We start from the raw sequence: 14,962 nt of genomic DNA on the forward strand, positions 1-14,962 counted from the left end.
TTTCTAGGTATGTTTTGATTTCCTGTTTGATTTTTTCAGTGATCTCTTGGTTATTTAGTAGGGTATTGTTTAGCCTCCATGTGTTTGTATTTTTTACAGATTTTTTCCTGTAATTGATATCTAGTTTCATAGCGTTGTGGTTGGAAAAGATACTTGATACAATTTCAATTTTCTTAAATTTACCAAGGCTTGATTTGTGACCCAAGGTATAATCTATGCTGGAGAATGTTCCATGAGCACTTGAGAAGAAAGTGTATTCTGTTGTTTTTGGATGGAATGTCCTATAAATATCAATTAAGTCCATCTTGTTTAATGTGTCATTTAAAGCTTGTGTTTCCTTATTTATTTTCATTTTGGATTATCTGTCCATTGGTGAAAGTAGGTTGTTAAAGTCCCCTACGATGATTTTGTTACTGTCAGTTTCCCCTTTTATTGCTGTTAGCATTTGCCTTATGTATTGAGGTGCTCCTCTGGTGGATGCATAAATATTTACCATTGTTATACCTTCTTCTTTGATTGATCCCTTGATCATTATGTAGTGTCCTTCTTTGTCTCTTGTAAAAGTCTTTATTCTAAAGTCTTTTGTCTGATATGAGAATTGCTACTCCAGCTTTCTTTTGATTTGCATGTGCATGGAATATCTTTTTCCATCCCCTCACTTTCAGTCTGCATGTGTCCCTAGGACTGAAGTGGGTCTCTTGCAGACAGCATATATATGGGTCTTGTTTTTGTATCCAATCAGCCAGTCTGTATCTTTTGGTTGGAGCATTTAATCCATTTACATTTAAGGTAATTATTCGTATGTATGTTCCTATTACCATTTTCTTAATTGTTTTGGGTTTGTTATTGTATATCTTTTCCTTCTCTTGTGTTTCCTGCCTAGAAAAATTCCTTTAGCATTTATTGTAAAGCTGGTTTGGTGGTGCTGAACTATCTTAGCTTTTGCTTGTCTGTAAAGGTTTTAATTTCTCTGTTGAATCTGAATGAGATTCTTGCTGTGTAATCTTGGTTGTAGATTTTTCCCTTTCATCACTTTATATATGTCCTGCCACACCCTTCTTATGGGGATTCCCTTGTATGTTATTTGTTGCTTTTCCCTTGCTGCTTTTAATATTTTTTCTTTGTATTTAATTTTTGATAGTTTGATTAATATGTGTCTTGGCATGTTTCTCCTTGGATTTATCCTGTATGGGACTCTCTGTGCTTTCTGGACTTGATTGACTATTTCCTTTCCCATATTAGGGAAGTTTTCAACTATAATCTCTTCAAATATTTTCTCAGTCCCTTTCTTTTTCTCTTCTTCTTCTGAGACTCCTATAATTCGAGTGTTGGTGTGTTTAATGTTGTTCCAGAGGTCTCTGAGAGTGTCCTCAATTCTTTTCATTCTTTTTTCTTTATTCTGCTGTGCAGTAGTTATTTCCACTATTTTATCTTCCAGGTCACGTATCCATTCTTCTGTCTCAATTATTCTGCTATTGATTCCTTCTAGAGAATTTTTAATTTCATTCATTGTGTTGTTCATCCTTGTTTGTTTGCTCTTTAGTTCTTCTAGGTCCTTGTTAAACATTTCTTGTATTTTCTCCATTCGATTTCCAAGGTTCTGGATCATCTTTACTATCATTACTCTGAATTCTTTTTCAGGTAGACTGCCCATTTCCTCTTCATTTGTTTGGTCTGGTGGGTTTTTACCTTGCCCCTTCATCTGCTGCATATTTCTCTGTCTTCTCATTTTGCTTAACTTACTGTGTTTGGGGTCTCCTTTTAGCAGGCTGCTTGTTCATAGTTCCCATTGTTTTTGGTGTCTACCCCCAGTGGGTAAGGTTTCTTCAATGGGTTGTGTAGGCTTCCTGGTGGAGGGGACTGGTGCCTGTGTTCTGCTGGATGAGGCTGTATCTTGTCTTTCTGGTGGGCAGAACCACGTCTGGTGGTGTGTTTTGGGGTGTCTGTGAACTTAGTATGATTTTAGGCAGCCTCTCTGCTAATGGGTGGGGTTGTGTTCCTGTCTTGCTAGTTGTTCGACATGGGGTGTCCAGCACTGTAGCTTGCTGGTCGTTGAGTGGAGCTGGGTCTTAGCATTGAGACGGAGATCTCTGGGAGAGCTCTTGCCGATTGATATTATGTGGGGCTGGGAGGCCTGTGGTACACCAATGTCCTGAACTCAGCTCTCCCACTTCAGAGGCTCAGGCCTGACACCCAGCCGGAGTATCAAGATGCTGTTGGCCACTCGGCCATGTATGTTGTGGGGAGCTTCTAGCCTTTTGGGAAGTCTGAGGTCTTCTGCTGGCATTCAGTAGGTGTTCTGTAGGAGTTGTTCCACATTTAGATGTGTTTTTGATGTATTTGTGGCAAGGAAAGTGATCTCCACGACTTACTCCTCCGCCATCTTGCAGGTCCCCCCACCGTGCTCAGTCATTGACTGGGATAGAGCATGACTGGGAAACTGAGGCAAGTTATGATGATGCTAGAGGCTGTCAGCTAACAACTTCCTGGCACTAGAAGATGGTCTGAGTAGCACACTATCTTGAATTTTTTTTCTCTTAAGTCATTTATTTCACACAGGATTAATCATTAGTTACCAAATACAATTGAGAATACTTTTTCTTTCAGTATAAATGAAGCAGGAGGAGCTGCTGAAAGACGTATCACTGAATACTAAAATCCAATGTCTTGATTCCTTTTTTTTTCTTTTACAAAATAGTGTTGAAATAGCCCTGCAGCAAAATGAAATCATGAATACATTTATTAATGACTGGAAAAGCCTGGCAGCAGAAGAAGGCACCTTTGGGGACAAGACTGATACCCACCTGAAAGAGTACCAGTCCTTTACTGACCTGCATAACCTAACGGAGAAGATGATCACCTGTGTCTCCTGGCATCCGGTCATCTATGGTGAGGCAGAATCATGACAGGGATTCCATTCTGGGATGACATTGAAATAATCTGTTGTTTTTATATGTAGAATTGCAAACTAGCTCACTTTCCATGAGACAACTTCCATTCCTGAGTGCAGGCACCTGCCAAGCACTTTCTGCACCTTCTCTCCATCATGTGTCCTCCCAGCTACCTTGTGGGACCACATTGTGGTCTCTACTTTATAAGGAGAGGACCAGAGCTCTCAGGAAAGTGACAGGCTCAGGTCACCCAGCTGGTGCAACGCCAAATCTGGAACTTCATTCCCCCTGACTCTCAACTTACTGAGCAGGCTAGGAGATACACCTCCTTTAAAGAGCTCAGCAGCCAAGGGGATAGGAATGTGTGAGGGTGGATCCATGGACAGAGCCATTTGTGCCCTCTTTCTTCCTCCTTTCCTGCCCAACATTGGCCCTCTCCTCACAAAAACAAAAACAAAAAAAGAAACACAACACATCTTTTTTCCTTGCTAAGTCTTCAACGTTCATTGTTTATTTTGTGAACATCTCAATTTGGTCCAGCCACAGTTCAAGTGCTAAATAAGTGACACATGGCTACTGGCAACCAACGTATTAGACAGTAGAGCTCTAAAAACACTCTTGGTCTCCTGTAGAATATTTTTACACAAGTTTCATCAAAATGGAAATGAACAGTGACTGTGTAGGAAAACAAAACTTAAAAACACTTCTCCATGCACAGTTGCTGCAGATTTTAATTTCTAGTTGTGTTTCTATCAGGGCTAATAGCTGTGTCGGTGGCTGTACGACTCTCCTTTGAAGAGAGGGTCCACTTTTCTGGTAAACTATTGCTGCAACCATCACTGATTCTTTTCTGGAGTTTCTCCGATCCCATACATCCTCAGGTAATGAAGGAGAGTCATCCACATGTTCTAAAAATTTTAACTACTACTTTCACACATCTTTAGCAGTTTTAATTGCAAAATACTTTATAATCACTTAATGTTGTAAACCCCTATAAAGATAGGCTTTCTTCAATTCAGAATTTGTCATCATTCAAGTTGAGCAAAATTTAAGTTTACACTTAGTTTATTGAAAAGATATATTGAACAAATCAACATGTTATTTTTAAAAAAAAACATTGTAAGAGGAATGTTCAATTGATTTTAAAGAGCAAACTCTTTTATGGACTTTATTTAGGTACTAACTGTTCAAATGCAAAGAGATTTTAGTTTCACATGGATTTCCTTGATTCCAAGGATCACCAGTAGGAGATGGTAATGAGTAAAGATGACTGTGTGGGAGACAGTGGGGAATGGTGGGGACTGTGGCCCTAGAGGGTACCCAGCCCATCCATGGGGACTCTTCTGCTCTCCTTGCCAGGTGGTCCCATTTGTCAAGAGAATCCAGCAATTTTGTGTGTGATCTCCCAGTTTTTAAATAGCTCAGCTAAAACCAAACCAAAATACAGCAGTCCAAATAAAATAAGGCTAAAGGCTGGGTTTGCCCCCGCAGTGTTCAATTTCCAATATCTGCTCAAGATGAGTTCTGCTTAGGGGCAGGGTGCTTTATAGTGTTAGATTAAGTTTTTTCAACGTACTTAAATATAATAATATTTTGTTTTTATAAAGCATTATATAATTAAGGCTTTCCCTAATAAACCCTAGGGTCCCCTTATTCATTCTTCCCTAATTCATCTGAATTAAGGCAGTTTTACTGTTATAGAGTCTAGATGCTTTTTTATAGATACAGAGATCAAAATGACAGATCTGTCATTCTTCCTTGTCAGCCTACTTACCACAAGTATGGTGCCATTCTCTCACTGGTGTTTTCTATCATTTTCCAGCAGTGAGAACTACTCTTCACTCCATGCCATGGAAGTGTGGCTGAACCTCCAGGCAATTAGGAAGAGGAAAGAAAGACTATCCTTTCCTCTATTTTTTTAATAGAAATGTTATTTATTTATTTTAGTTTCTTAAGGAAATCAGTAATCAGATTATTAAGACAGAAATTCCATATAAAATTTATAGTTTTGTTAAATATACTTATAAAATTAATTATATTCTATTTATTTATTTTTATTAAGAAATTTTTTAACCTTTCCTCTATTTTGAAGAATAGCTTTAAAAAGACACGCAAATAATTTCTTAAAGGTATGATGCAAATGATTAATTTTGTCTTTGTTCTAATCAAAACTATAGGAAAGTATTAAAAGATTTCATTTTCAAAAGTAGAGGTTTCGTTCACTCCCTGGCACCTCCACCAAAAAAAGATTAAAAAAAAAAAAAAGTACAGGTTTCTCTAGAATCCACAAAGTACCAAATAAACCAAGATAATTCACCTCAATTCCAATTTGAAATCTTTAGCTCAGTGGTGGCAAACCAATGGCCTCTGGGGCCTGTATTTTTGGCTGTTATGTTTAAAGAACAGCAACCATGCAAGTGTTTAGCTTGGTGGTAACACAGTAGCTCAGGTGCTAACTATGGTTAGTATATCTATTTCCTCACACTGGTGTATTCCTTGCAGGACTTCCTCCCTACCCTCCAGGCACTTGATTTTGTTTACCTTATGGGTTCTGAATTATTTTAAAATTTGTAATATTATCGCTGGCAATGCCGCTGTCTTCTCTTTTTCAACGCATTTTATTTTTGAGTGCTCATCTCTGTGCCAGGCTAGGTATATACAGCAGGGAAAAAATCATACAAATATCCTGGCCCCCAGAGCTTGCTCTCCACATTTTTCAGAAACACTGATTTCATAGTCTTTTTATTTATAAAAAATTATAACATGCCCCAGCAATGACCCACAGAGGGGAGAGGAGGGGAGATTGGGTCCCCTTGAGAAACTACCTGCTCTCATATGCATGATCAATGTCCAGAATAAAATTCAGCAAAAGCAGCTTCCAATCCAGAGGTAGAATTCTGGGAATGGAATTCATGTGCATGTTTCTTATAAATAGCTATAAAATTAGACTTTTGACTTTATTACTATTATTTCTAGCCATGATCTTAATAGATTTTCTCATTCTCTCTTGAATTTGGGGGGTTTACCTTAGTTAATGCTGGAAAGCCCAGATGACATCTTCTGCTTCCAGTTCTGTCCAAGTGACCCTAATATCATTGCTGGAGGGTGCATAAATGGGCAGGTACATATGGCTTTTTTTTTCAGTTCTTTATTAATTTAGACAGCATTCTGTAACACATTTTGACTGGTAGTTTTTTTAACTTAAGGGTTCAACTCAGCAGAGGGAAGGCATGTCAATTGTATGCCAGTCACCATGCCAGGAACTGGGGTATGAAGATGTGTTAGACATGGTATCTGGGCTCAAGATGTCCACAGGGTAACCCAGTTATGATAACTGGAAGAAAACCAGGTCAGATCTATTTGTGTTGCTGGGATAGAACCACGCGTTGTACAAGATTCCAGGGAAGAACAAAAACCATAAGCATAATACCTCTTGGTCAAGAGCCCTTTTCTGAAATTTCCCTAGGGGTAGGAGTTAGGGAATGATCCAGAATTTAAACAGAATTCTCTGGAAAACATACCTATATCACTGAATTTATGTGTGTATAATTTGATATCCTATTTGCTTTTTTCTCTTTTAAGTTATCTAACTTATATAAAATTTAGATTCTATCTTCCAATTGCCTGTTTCTCCAACAGAGCAAAACAAAAATCTTATAGCTATTTTATGATCAAAGTTTAAATTCATTGTGACACAGTGAGTTTGACCATTACCAGGGTATAACGATTTTTAACGTGTGGCTAGGAAAACTTCTAGGTAGTTGAAATTTAAATGTCTGCATCATCCATGCCCACTTATCCAGAACCAAAAACATCTAAGAAAACTAATTTTTTTCCTCGGTTTTATTCAACAATAACTGGCGATCTAGTGAGGACCCAGAGCACATCCTCCAAGCCCCACAAATATTGCCGTTTTTACTCACTGAGAAGGTGACACAACTTTGTTTTAGAATATTTTAGAAAAGCAAACGCTGAAAATAAAATTACTCACAATTCTGTGATCCTGACATTTTGTTTACATTTTAGTGTACTGAAATGACTTTTAGTCATTGAAAATTATTCTAATTTAGTGTTGCATATTCTGCTTTGTTCTGATTTTTCAAAAAATGACCATCTGTGTATATGCAAATTCAGAGTTGGCCGTAATATTCAATTAAATAGAAATCATCATTTCCTAGCCTTTTGAACAATTTTGGGTGTTTGTACTATATTCTGGAGAACAGACTGCTTTCTCCTGTGTCTAAAGCAGCTGTCCCCACATTCCCTAAAAACAGAGGAAGAACTCTTCCCAAAGCAGAGAGAACTGAATTATGCCTATCTTGGATTTAAAAAAACAGAACAAAAAAACAAAAAAAAACCCACTAGCATTTATTAACACAAGCACAAAAATCAAAGTGCTGAAAATTCTTTTAAAGAGAAGAAAACATTATTAAGAAGAAGGGGAATTTCCTGAATAACAGGATGGAGAAGTAGGAACAAATTAAGAGTAACAAAATTAATAAACGTATGTGTAGCTCAAAATAAATAAAAAATATATAAAGCCAAAAACATAAATAAAGAGAAGAAAACACTTTTTATATAAGCTTTAAAAGTTGCTGACTCACAGGGGGAGCAGCTGCATAGCACAGGGAGATCAGCTCGGTGCTTTGTGACCACCTAGAGTGGTGGGATAGGGAGGGTGGGAGGGAGGGAGCCGCAAGAGGGAAGAGATATGGAGATATATGTATATGTATAGCTGATTCACTTTGTTATAAAGCAGAAACTAACACACCATTGTAGAGCAATTATACTCCAATAAAGATGCTAAAATAAATAAATAAAGATAAAAAATAAGAGTTGCTGATTTACTTAAGATGTAGGCTAAATTTGATTATCCTCCCAAGGTGGTTGATTTATCAGAGTGCATGCAATACCAATAGGTTTTTTTAAATGTTCAAGATGCAATTTGCTAGTTCCTGAAAGTATGTTGTAATAACGTTTATTTCTGTTTTAGATTGTCATGTGGGATATTACCGCACATGCAGATCGAATAGAAAACATCAAGGCAGGTGGTAGTAGAAGTAAAAACGTCACACTCAAGGTTAGCTTTTTATAACTTTTCACTTGCAAATTTTTTCCGTTCAGGAGTTTATCAAAAAGTACACAACAGGGTTGCCAAGCTAAACAGAGACTCACTAGAAAAAAAAAAAAAAAAAAAAGTGTTATTTCCTAATTCTTCACATCTGCTGTGGATCTGTTTTGAATCACTTTTATGTAGGCCCTTGATTAAAAACACCACTAAACAGGTTGTACTGTCTATCCCAGGGGTTCTTTTTTGTTGTTATTGTTGTTAAATTAAATGAAGGGGCCAAGGGATTGCCTAAAGTGATGTAGTTGAAAGAGCACTGGATAGAAGGCCCATGCATCCAGGCTTTAGATCACAGTCCTGTGAGTTTGGATGTGTCCCCCATCCCCTTAGCAAGCATCAATTTTCTCGTGTATAAAACGAAGGGGCTACAAGCCTTCTGGGTAATAAGACACTATGATTTGTGAAGCTGTGGATTCTGCCAAGAGGTCTGGGAAGAGATTCCTCAGCTCCCAACTCAGTACTCACCACCATTTGCACATCTTCACCCCCAGTCCTTCAACCTGAGCATCACGGGTCTCTGACCAAGAAACCATGGGATATGGTTTTCTGTGCCCTCACAGAAATACTCCTTCAAAAATGAAATCTCATTGGTTCTTTAGGGAATGGGTCAGTCATTCTTGTTAAAAGTTTAGAGATAAAATCTTAGCCTAAACTGAACTAGAAAGAAGATAATCTTATTATCTAACTATGTAATACATAGAAACACTAATTTGTGTTTTTCCTTGAACTGGTATTTCTCCAAATTATTGATTTTAATTGGAATGATAAGTAAAGTATGAGTTGCTTAATCAGCTCTCTGAAATTAGCACATAACTTTCTTGTAACATTTTACAGCCTATGTTTCTCCTTGAACCAGAGACTAATAAAGAAGCAATGTATATCAGACACTGTGCAGTCTCCTCAATAGAAAATGGACATAGGAAAGTTATTACAGATATACATTGGCTGCCTGACACATTTGAGGTGAGTCTTGATAGCTTCATACTTTTCTCCTGCTGGCTTGTAAGTTTTTAGAAAATTTTATTCAAAGAGGATGTTTGAAGTCAACAATTCATTTGCATTTTAATTGTGAAATAACCAGAAACAACACATCACACAGTTGTGTCACTGTTGACAGACCAAGATCAGACTTAGGGATGAGAATAATGCCAATGTGTCAACTTCAGTGGTTTATAAAAATAAAAAATGTAGGTGGTATTAACACTGATATAATACAACAGTGGAGAAAATGAAGGTTGTAAAAATAGAGTGCAAATATTTTACACCCTTAACCTTTGCGGATTTAAAGTTTATGATTTCAACTATTTAGAGCATATAACCTTGAAGATCTGCGACATGTAGTAATGCATCATTTTGCAAGACAGTCTTGAATTGAGTGCGTCATGAGGCTGGTAGGTGAAAACTATTTGTGCAGTGAGTGAGCCCAGCTGACTACCTAGCATCTGCGCTGCAGTGTGGCTTTGTGGTTCTTTACTTGACCCACAACGGCTGGTGTTTGTGAATTTGAAAACTAGTAAGCTTCCCAAATGTTTCCCTCCAGGAACTAAGAGTCTATGGAAATTAAAAGGTCAGAATATCAAAGAATATTCTGAAAACTTAGAGTTATGAAGGGTGATTAGCCCTTCAAGATATTCAAATGGATTATGCAAAAGCACAATCACTTTTCAAAGTTATAATGGACCAAAATAAATACAACAAATCAAAATAGAATATCGTATTTCTGGATTCTGTAGTTTTCTAAGCTAATTAATATTGAAAGAAATTCAAAACATATACATGGAAATTTTTTAATTAAAAAATAAAGAGCAAGTAGCAAAATGAAGAAAAAAATTTGCCTCAAATATGGTAAATACAAATTTTCCAGTAAATAAGCTAAAGACATATACTGAAAAACAATTAGTAGATAAACAGGAAAATTATTCAGACTTTCTAATATCAAAGAAATTAATAATAAAGGAACAATAATGTACTATTTTGGACCTATTTGATTTTTTTCTTTTCCATTGGACCTATTTAATTTTTAAATGAAATTTTCTAGTAATTTCCCATTACTAGAAAGGATGAAATGGTGAAATCAATAAACTCCAAAATTACTGGTTCCAACATAAAAGTTTTAGAATACAATTTAGTCAATGTGGTTCTTAAATCATCCAAATTTTCAAAGTTTTTGACCAGTAATTCAAATTTGGGAAATTTATGCAAAGAAATAATCCAATTTGTGTCCTAAGACATACAATCGCATGCATACCTTGAAAAATCATGTCAAAGTGTATCCATGAAAAAGATTGGAAAAGAATGTAAGGTAGAATTATATTTGATTTTAAAACCTTCTATTTTCCAAACTCTATAATATGATTGTGGGGTTTTTTTTAAATCATTAAAACATAAAACTCCAGAGCAAGCGCAACTCTGGAGTCTTGAACTTCCTACAACAGGGAAGCCTTATTAGAGGGAGAGGAAAGATGGGTTCTGGATTGTTTATCAATCACAGTGGAAGCTGGCAGCTGTTAAGTGATCCTGACTGGGCTCAAGCCACAGCAGTGTCAGCCAGGTTTCTAGGGTCCTAGCTCCCGTGATGCCGACAGGCCTTACCACTGCTGCACCTGTATTCTTCCTTCCACCCCTACTTTTACTGTTTATCTGCTGCTGGAACGCCCACCTTTGTTTGACCTTTTGCTCATCAATCCTACCAAGTAGGTAGGGTATTGGGGAAAGTCATGTTTCGCTATTGATTTGAGAGTAGCAGCTTCATAGGTTGCCACAAAACCTTCCACCTCCTTTGAGAGCTAGCTGGTTGGAATCTTGGACCTTCTAGGACTCTAAGGAGCCACTAGCGCTCCTTGGACTCCTCTGTTTGCTAGCAGAGTTGTGCCACTAATTACTAAAAGAATGCAGGCACCCCAGCATTCACTGCATGCTGTAGGTATCTAATTTAACACCAAGTCTCTTTTCTATTGATCTTACCTGCTTAACAATCTCATAAAAGTTCCCATGTTCAGCTCCACAATTAATAGTGAAAAACAGAGTGCCTACATTTCTAATAATAATGGTAATGAAATTATGATACATCATCTATATATTAAAAAACAATGATTTATGACTACATAGGTAAATGTTCAAAGTATATTAACTGAAAGATCTTAGGATGGAAATTTATATGCATACTAACTAAAAGTAATTTTAAAATGTAAAAATGTTTCTGTGAAAAAAAAGGCTGGAAAATATGTATAGGAGAATTATATTTGATTTTGAAGCTTTCCAGTTTCCAAATTCTGTTTGTGTTGTTCTTTTCATAAAAATTAAAGCAAAGGAGAAAAAAATTTTTAGCTTAAAAAGCTTTGAGAAAAAAGCCATTACTGTCCTAGGTACACAGAACTTACTTCCAGCATTTTTAAAAATAGATTAACAGATTGGGATCTGTCTTTGAAAATCGAAGTGGAACATCCTGTCAACTTGTCACTTGTTCAGCAGACTGGTATGTCTTATTTTAATCATTACCTAATATGTTTTCAAACAATATATTCTTTTTTTAGATGCTTATAAAATCATTGTCCTCTTCTGTTCCTTAAATAATCTTTGTTGTAACAATTAAACCTAATATAACTAAAGGACAGAATGTTAGATTGTTGCTGGTTTAAAAAAAATATTTTTGTGGATAAGAATATGTTGTAAAAAGAAGAATTAACTAGGTTTCATGGTTGGTAATGTTGTATAACATTATCCATAGTTATTCAGTTTCCTCATATTCACATATTTGTAAATTTTTAATATGTGTTGTTTACATTCAATTTTATCTCACAATTATGAAGATGACAACGTTTAATTGGGAAAGTTTCTTTTAAAAAGTGGAAGAGTTTTACATTTTTTATTGCATATTTATTACAAGTGTTTTTATAAGTAATTCAGTAACTATGTTGAAGAATGTTTATTTTTAAAAATTGTATCCCCCAATTTATAGAACTGAAAATTCAGAGTGAAGTAGGACATAAGAAGAGCAATACTATTATCTAGCATCCAAATACTGGCAAAACTTTACCACTCCAAGTAGCTTTGACCCCAATAGATATCATGACACCGTAAGTTTTAGACACTGATTGCAGCAGAAGCAGCTGTGGAGTGGCAGGTGAAGGCATAAGTAACATTAGCAGCAGCCATGGGCGGGGGTTGGGGAGACATGGTTAATCCTGTGGGCACGTATTAGGTAAGGTTCTGCGAGTGCAAGCAACAGAAATTAACTATAGTTAACTTAAGGGGATAAAATAAATTTATTGGAAGTTTATGCCAATACTGTACTACGTGCTTTAGCAGGTTAACTATTTTTATATTCTCAACCCTGAAAAATACGTATGGACAGCTCACTGTATACCTAGTGAATGGCCAGAATGAATGGCCAGCCCCTACCATCTGAATGGATCGGTTCCAACAATTGTGTCACTGTTCAAGATTCAGAGTGACAGAAGAGAATCTGACTGGCTTCTGTTACATCATGAACTCACGCCTTTGGCCAGGGAAGGGATGGCAGAGCACCTTGAATGACAGTTCCAACCTGACTGCATGCAATGGGGAAGGGGCAGTGCTCAAAAAACCAATTAGAAGGCTCTTGCTAAAAAAGGAGGGGGGAATTGCTGCCCAGGCAAAAACAACACATAGCACCTACAGGGTCATATGAAATATTATGCAACAATTAAGATTGTATTATTATTTCATGGAAAGATGCTTATGGTATAGTGTTGATTATAAACAACAGAATGGAAAGCTATACTATTCTTCAGTGGCCTTGGAGAACATTTAGAAGCTCTGAACAGACTTAAAATATTATATGTTATATGTTGAAGATACAGGTCCTTGATTGTTGTTTATAATGATGGCCCTTGAATTTGGAAATATTCTGAAATATTCTGGAAATAGTTCCTTCAAAAATTGTTAAAGTAAAAAGAAAAAATTTATGCATTTAGAAAGCCCAATTTTTAGCTATCCAGAAAATTTATCAGTTCTAGTCTTTATACTTTAGCCATACTAAGGGTCTTATAATACAGAATAAGATAAAATAGTGTTCTGCTAATTAAGGATGTGTGATTGATTGATGCAGAAATTTCAACTGAAGCTATCTGTATTTAGCAAAACCATTTTACAAATAATGCAAATTAATGCTGTAAATGAGATTCAAGAAGAGCTATGTAATTTGGAAAAACAGGTTTAAACCAACTATAATTAGATTTTAAAACACTTTATTATGTCATCTGTGGTATTCTACCAATGATTTATGTTTTGACCATTAATATGATTAATATTTTTATTAATTTTATTTATCCATTATTAAATGAATAAATAATAACTAATTCACATAAATGAATAAAAGTTTTGTTAGTCTCAAGTTACTATCTGTTTATCTAAATACTTTAACTTACACATCTAAATTATTTAATAACATCTTAAAATTATTAATCTGTTTACTCATAACCTAAGTGATAGAAATTATGGAACTAATGTGGCATATTCTTTGCTGTTCTTATTATGTTTTCACATAATTACTACAAAGACATTATATACTGAAGTACTGAACAAGTATGATTATAAATTTTTATCAAGTTTATTGTGTTTAAAAAAACACTCAAGATATACATTATCTCATTTGATTTTTTATTTTATTTAATTAATTTATTTATTTATTTATTTTTTTGTGGTACGTGGGCCTCTCACTGTTGTGTCCTCTCCCGTTGCGGAGCACAGGCTCCGGACGTGCAGGCTCAGTGGCCACGGCTCATGGGCCCAGCCGCTCCCCAGCATGTGGGATCCTCCTGGACCGGGGCATGAACCCGTGTCCCCTGCATCGGCAGGCGGACTCTCAACCACTGCACCACCAGGGAAGCCCTCATTTGATTTTTGTAATCAACCTGTGAGGAAGGAGAAATAAGAGGAGAAATGACACTTACTGTATGCCTACTATGTACAAAGCACATTAAATCCAACTCTGTGTATGTGTTTTATATATATATATATATATACACACACACACATATAAAACATATATAGACTCTTGTATGACACTAAAACAAGCAATAAAAGAAAAAAGATAAATTGAACTTCATCAAATTCAAAAGCTGATAATGCTTTTGAAGCACTATCAAGAAATTTAAAAGACAACACATACAATGGGAGAAAATATTTGCAAATCATATATCTGATAGGAGATTTCTATTAAGAATATATAAAGAACTCTTACAACTCAACAATAAAAAGACAAATAATCTAATTTAAAAATGAGCAAAGATTATCAATAGACATTTCTTAAAAAAAGATAGGCAAATGTCCAATAAGCACAAGAAAAGATGCTCAAAATCATTAGCTGTCAAATCAAAACCACAATGACACAAAATAGCCAAAACAGTCTTGACAGAAAAGAACAAAGTTGGAAGACTCACACTACTTAATCTCTAAACTTTCCGCACAGTTACAGTTGTAGAGACACATGTACTGAGAATGGCTTAAGGATAGACATATAGATCAATGGAATAGAATTGAGAGTCCAGAAATAAACCCATATATCTGTGGTCAATTGATTTTCAATAAGGGTACCAAGACAATTTAATGGAGAAAGAATAGTCTTTTCAATGAATGGTGCTAGGACAAATGGGTATTCACCTGCAAAATAATTACCTCACACTCTATACAAAAATTAATTGAAAATGAAATAAAGACCTAAATATAAGAGCTAAAACTGTAAAACTTTTAGAAGAAAACATAGGCAAACATAAATGTAAATGTTTATGACCTTGGATTAGGTACTGATTTCCTCGATATTACCCCAAAAACACAAGGAAATGCAAATCAGAATCACTTTTGATGAGATACAACTTCACACCCACTAGGATAGCTAAAGTTTAAAAAAGACAAAAAATAGTAAATGTTGATGAGAATGTAGAGAAATTGGAATCCTCAAGAC

General features: G+C 35.7%; 1 protein-coding gene across 1 annotated transcript in view; it reads left to right on the forward strand.

Annotated features, from left to right (window-relative positions):
* DNAI3 (dynein axonemal intermediate chain 3) overlaps positions 1-14,962 on the forward strand; it is a 71,727-nt gene that overhangs the window by 20,222 nt on the left and 36,543 nt on the right. Inside the window, exons 7-12 of the mRNA XM_060119660.1 lie at positions 2,699-2,889; positions 3,648-3,772; positions 5,923-6,012; positions 7,885-7,971; positions 8,854-8,982; positions 11,421-11,494. Of these exons, the coding sequence (XP_059975643.1) occupies positions 2,699-2,889; positions 3,648-3,772; positions 5,923-6,012; positions 7,885-7,971; positions 8,854-8,982; positions 11,421-11,494 (696 nt within the window). The remainder of the gene's footprint in view (positions 1-2,698; positions 2,890-3,647; positions 3,773-5,922; positions 6,013-7,884; positions 7,972-8,853; positions 8,983-11,420; positions 11,495-14,962) is intronic.

Source organism: Mesoplodon densirostris, chromosome 2, assembly GCF_025265405.1.
Source record: "Mesoplodon densirostris isolate mMesDen1 chromosome 2, mMesDen1 primary haplotype, whole genome shotgun sequence".
NCBI lineage: Eukaryota > Metazoa > Chordata > Mammalia > Artiodactyla > Ziphiidae > Mesoplodon > Mesoplodon densirostris.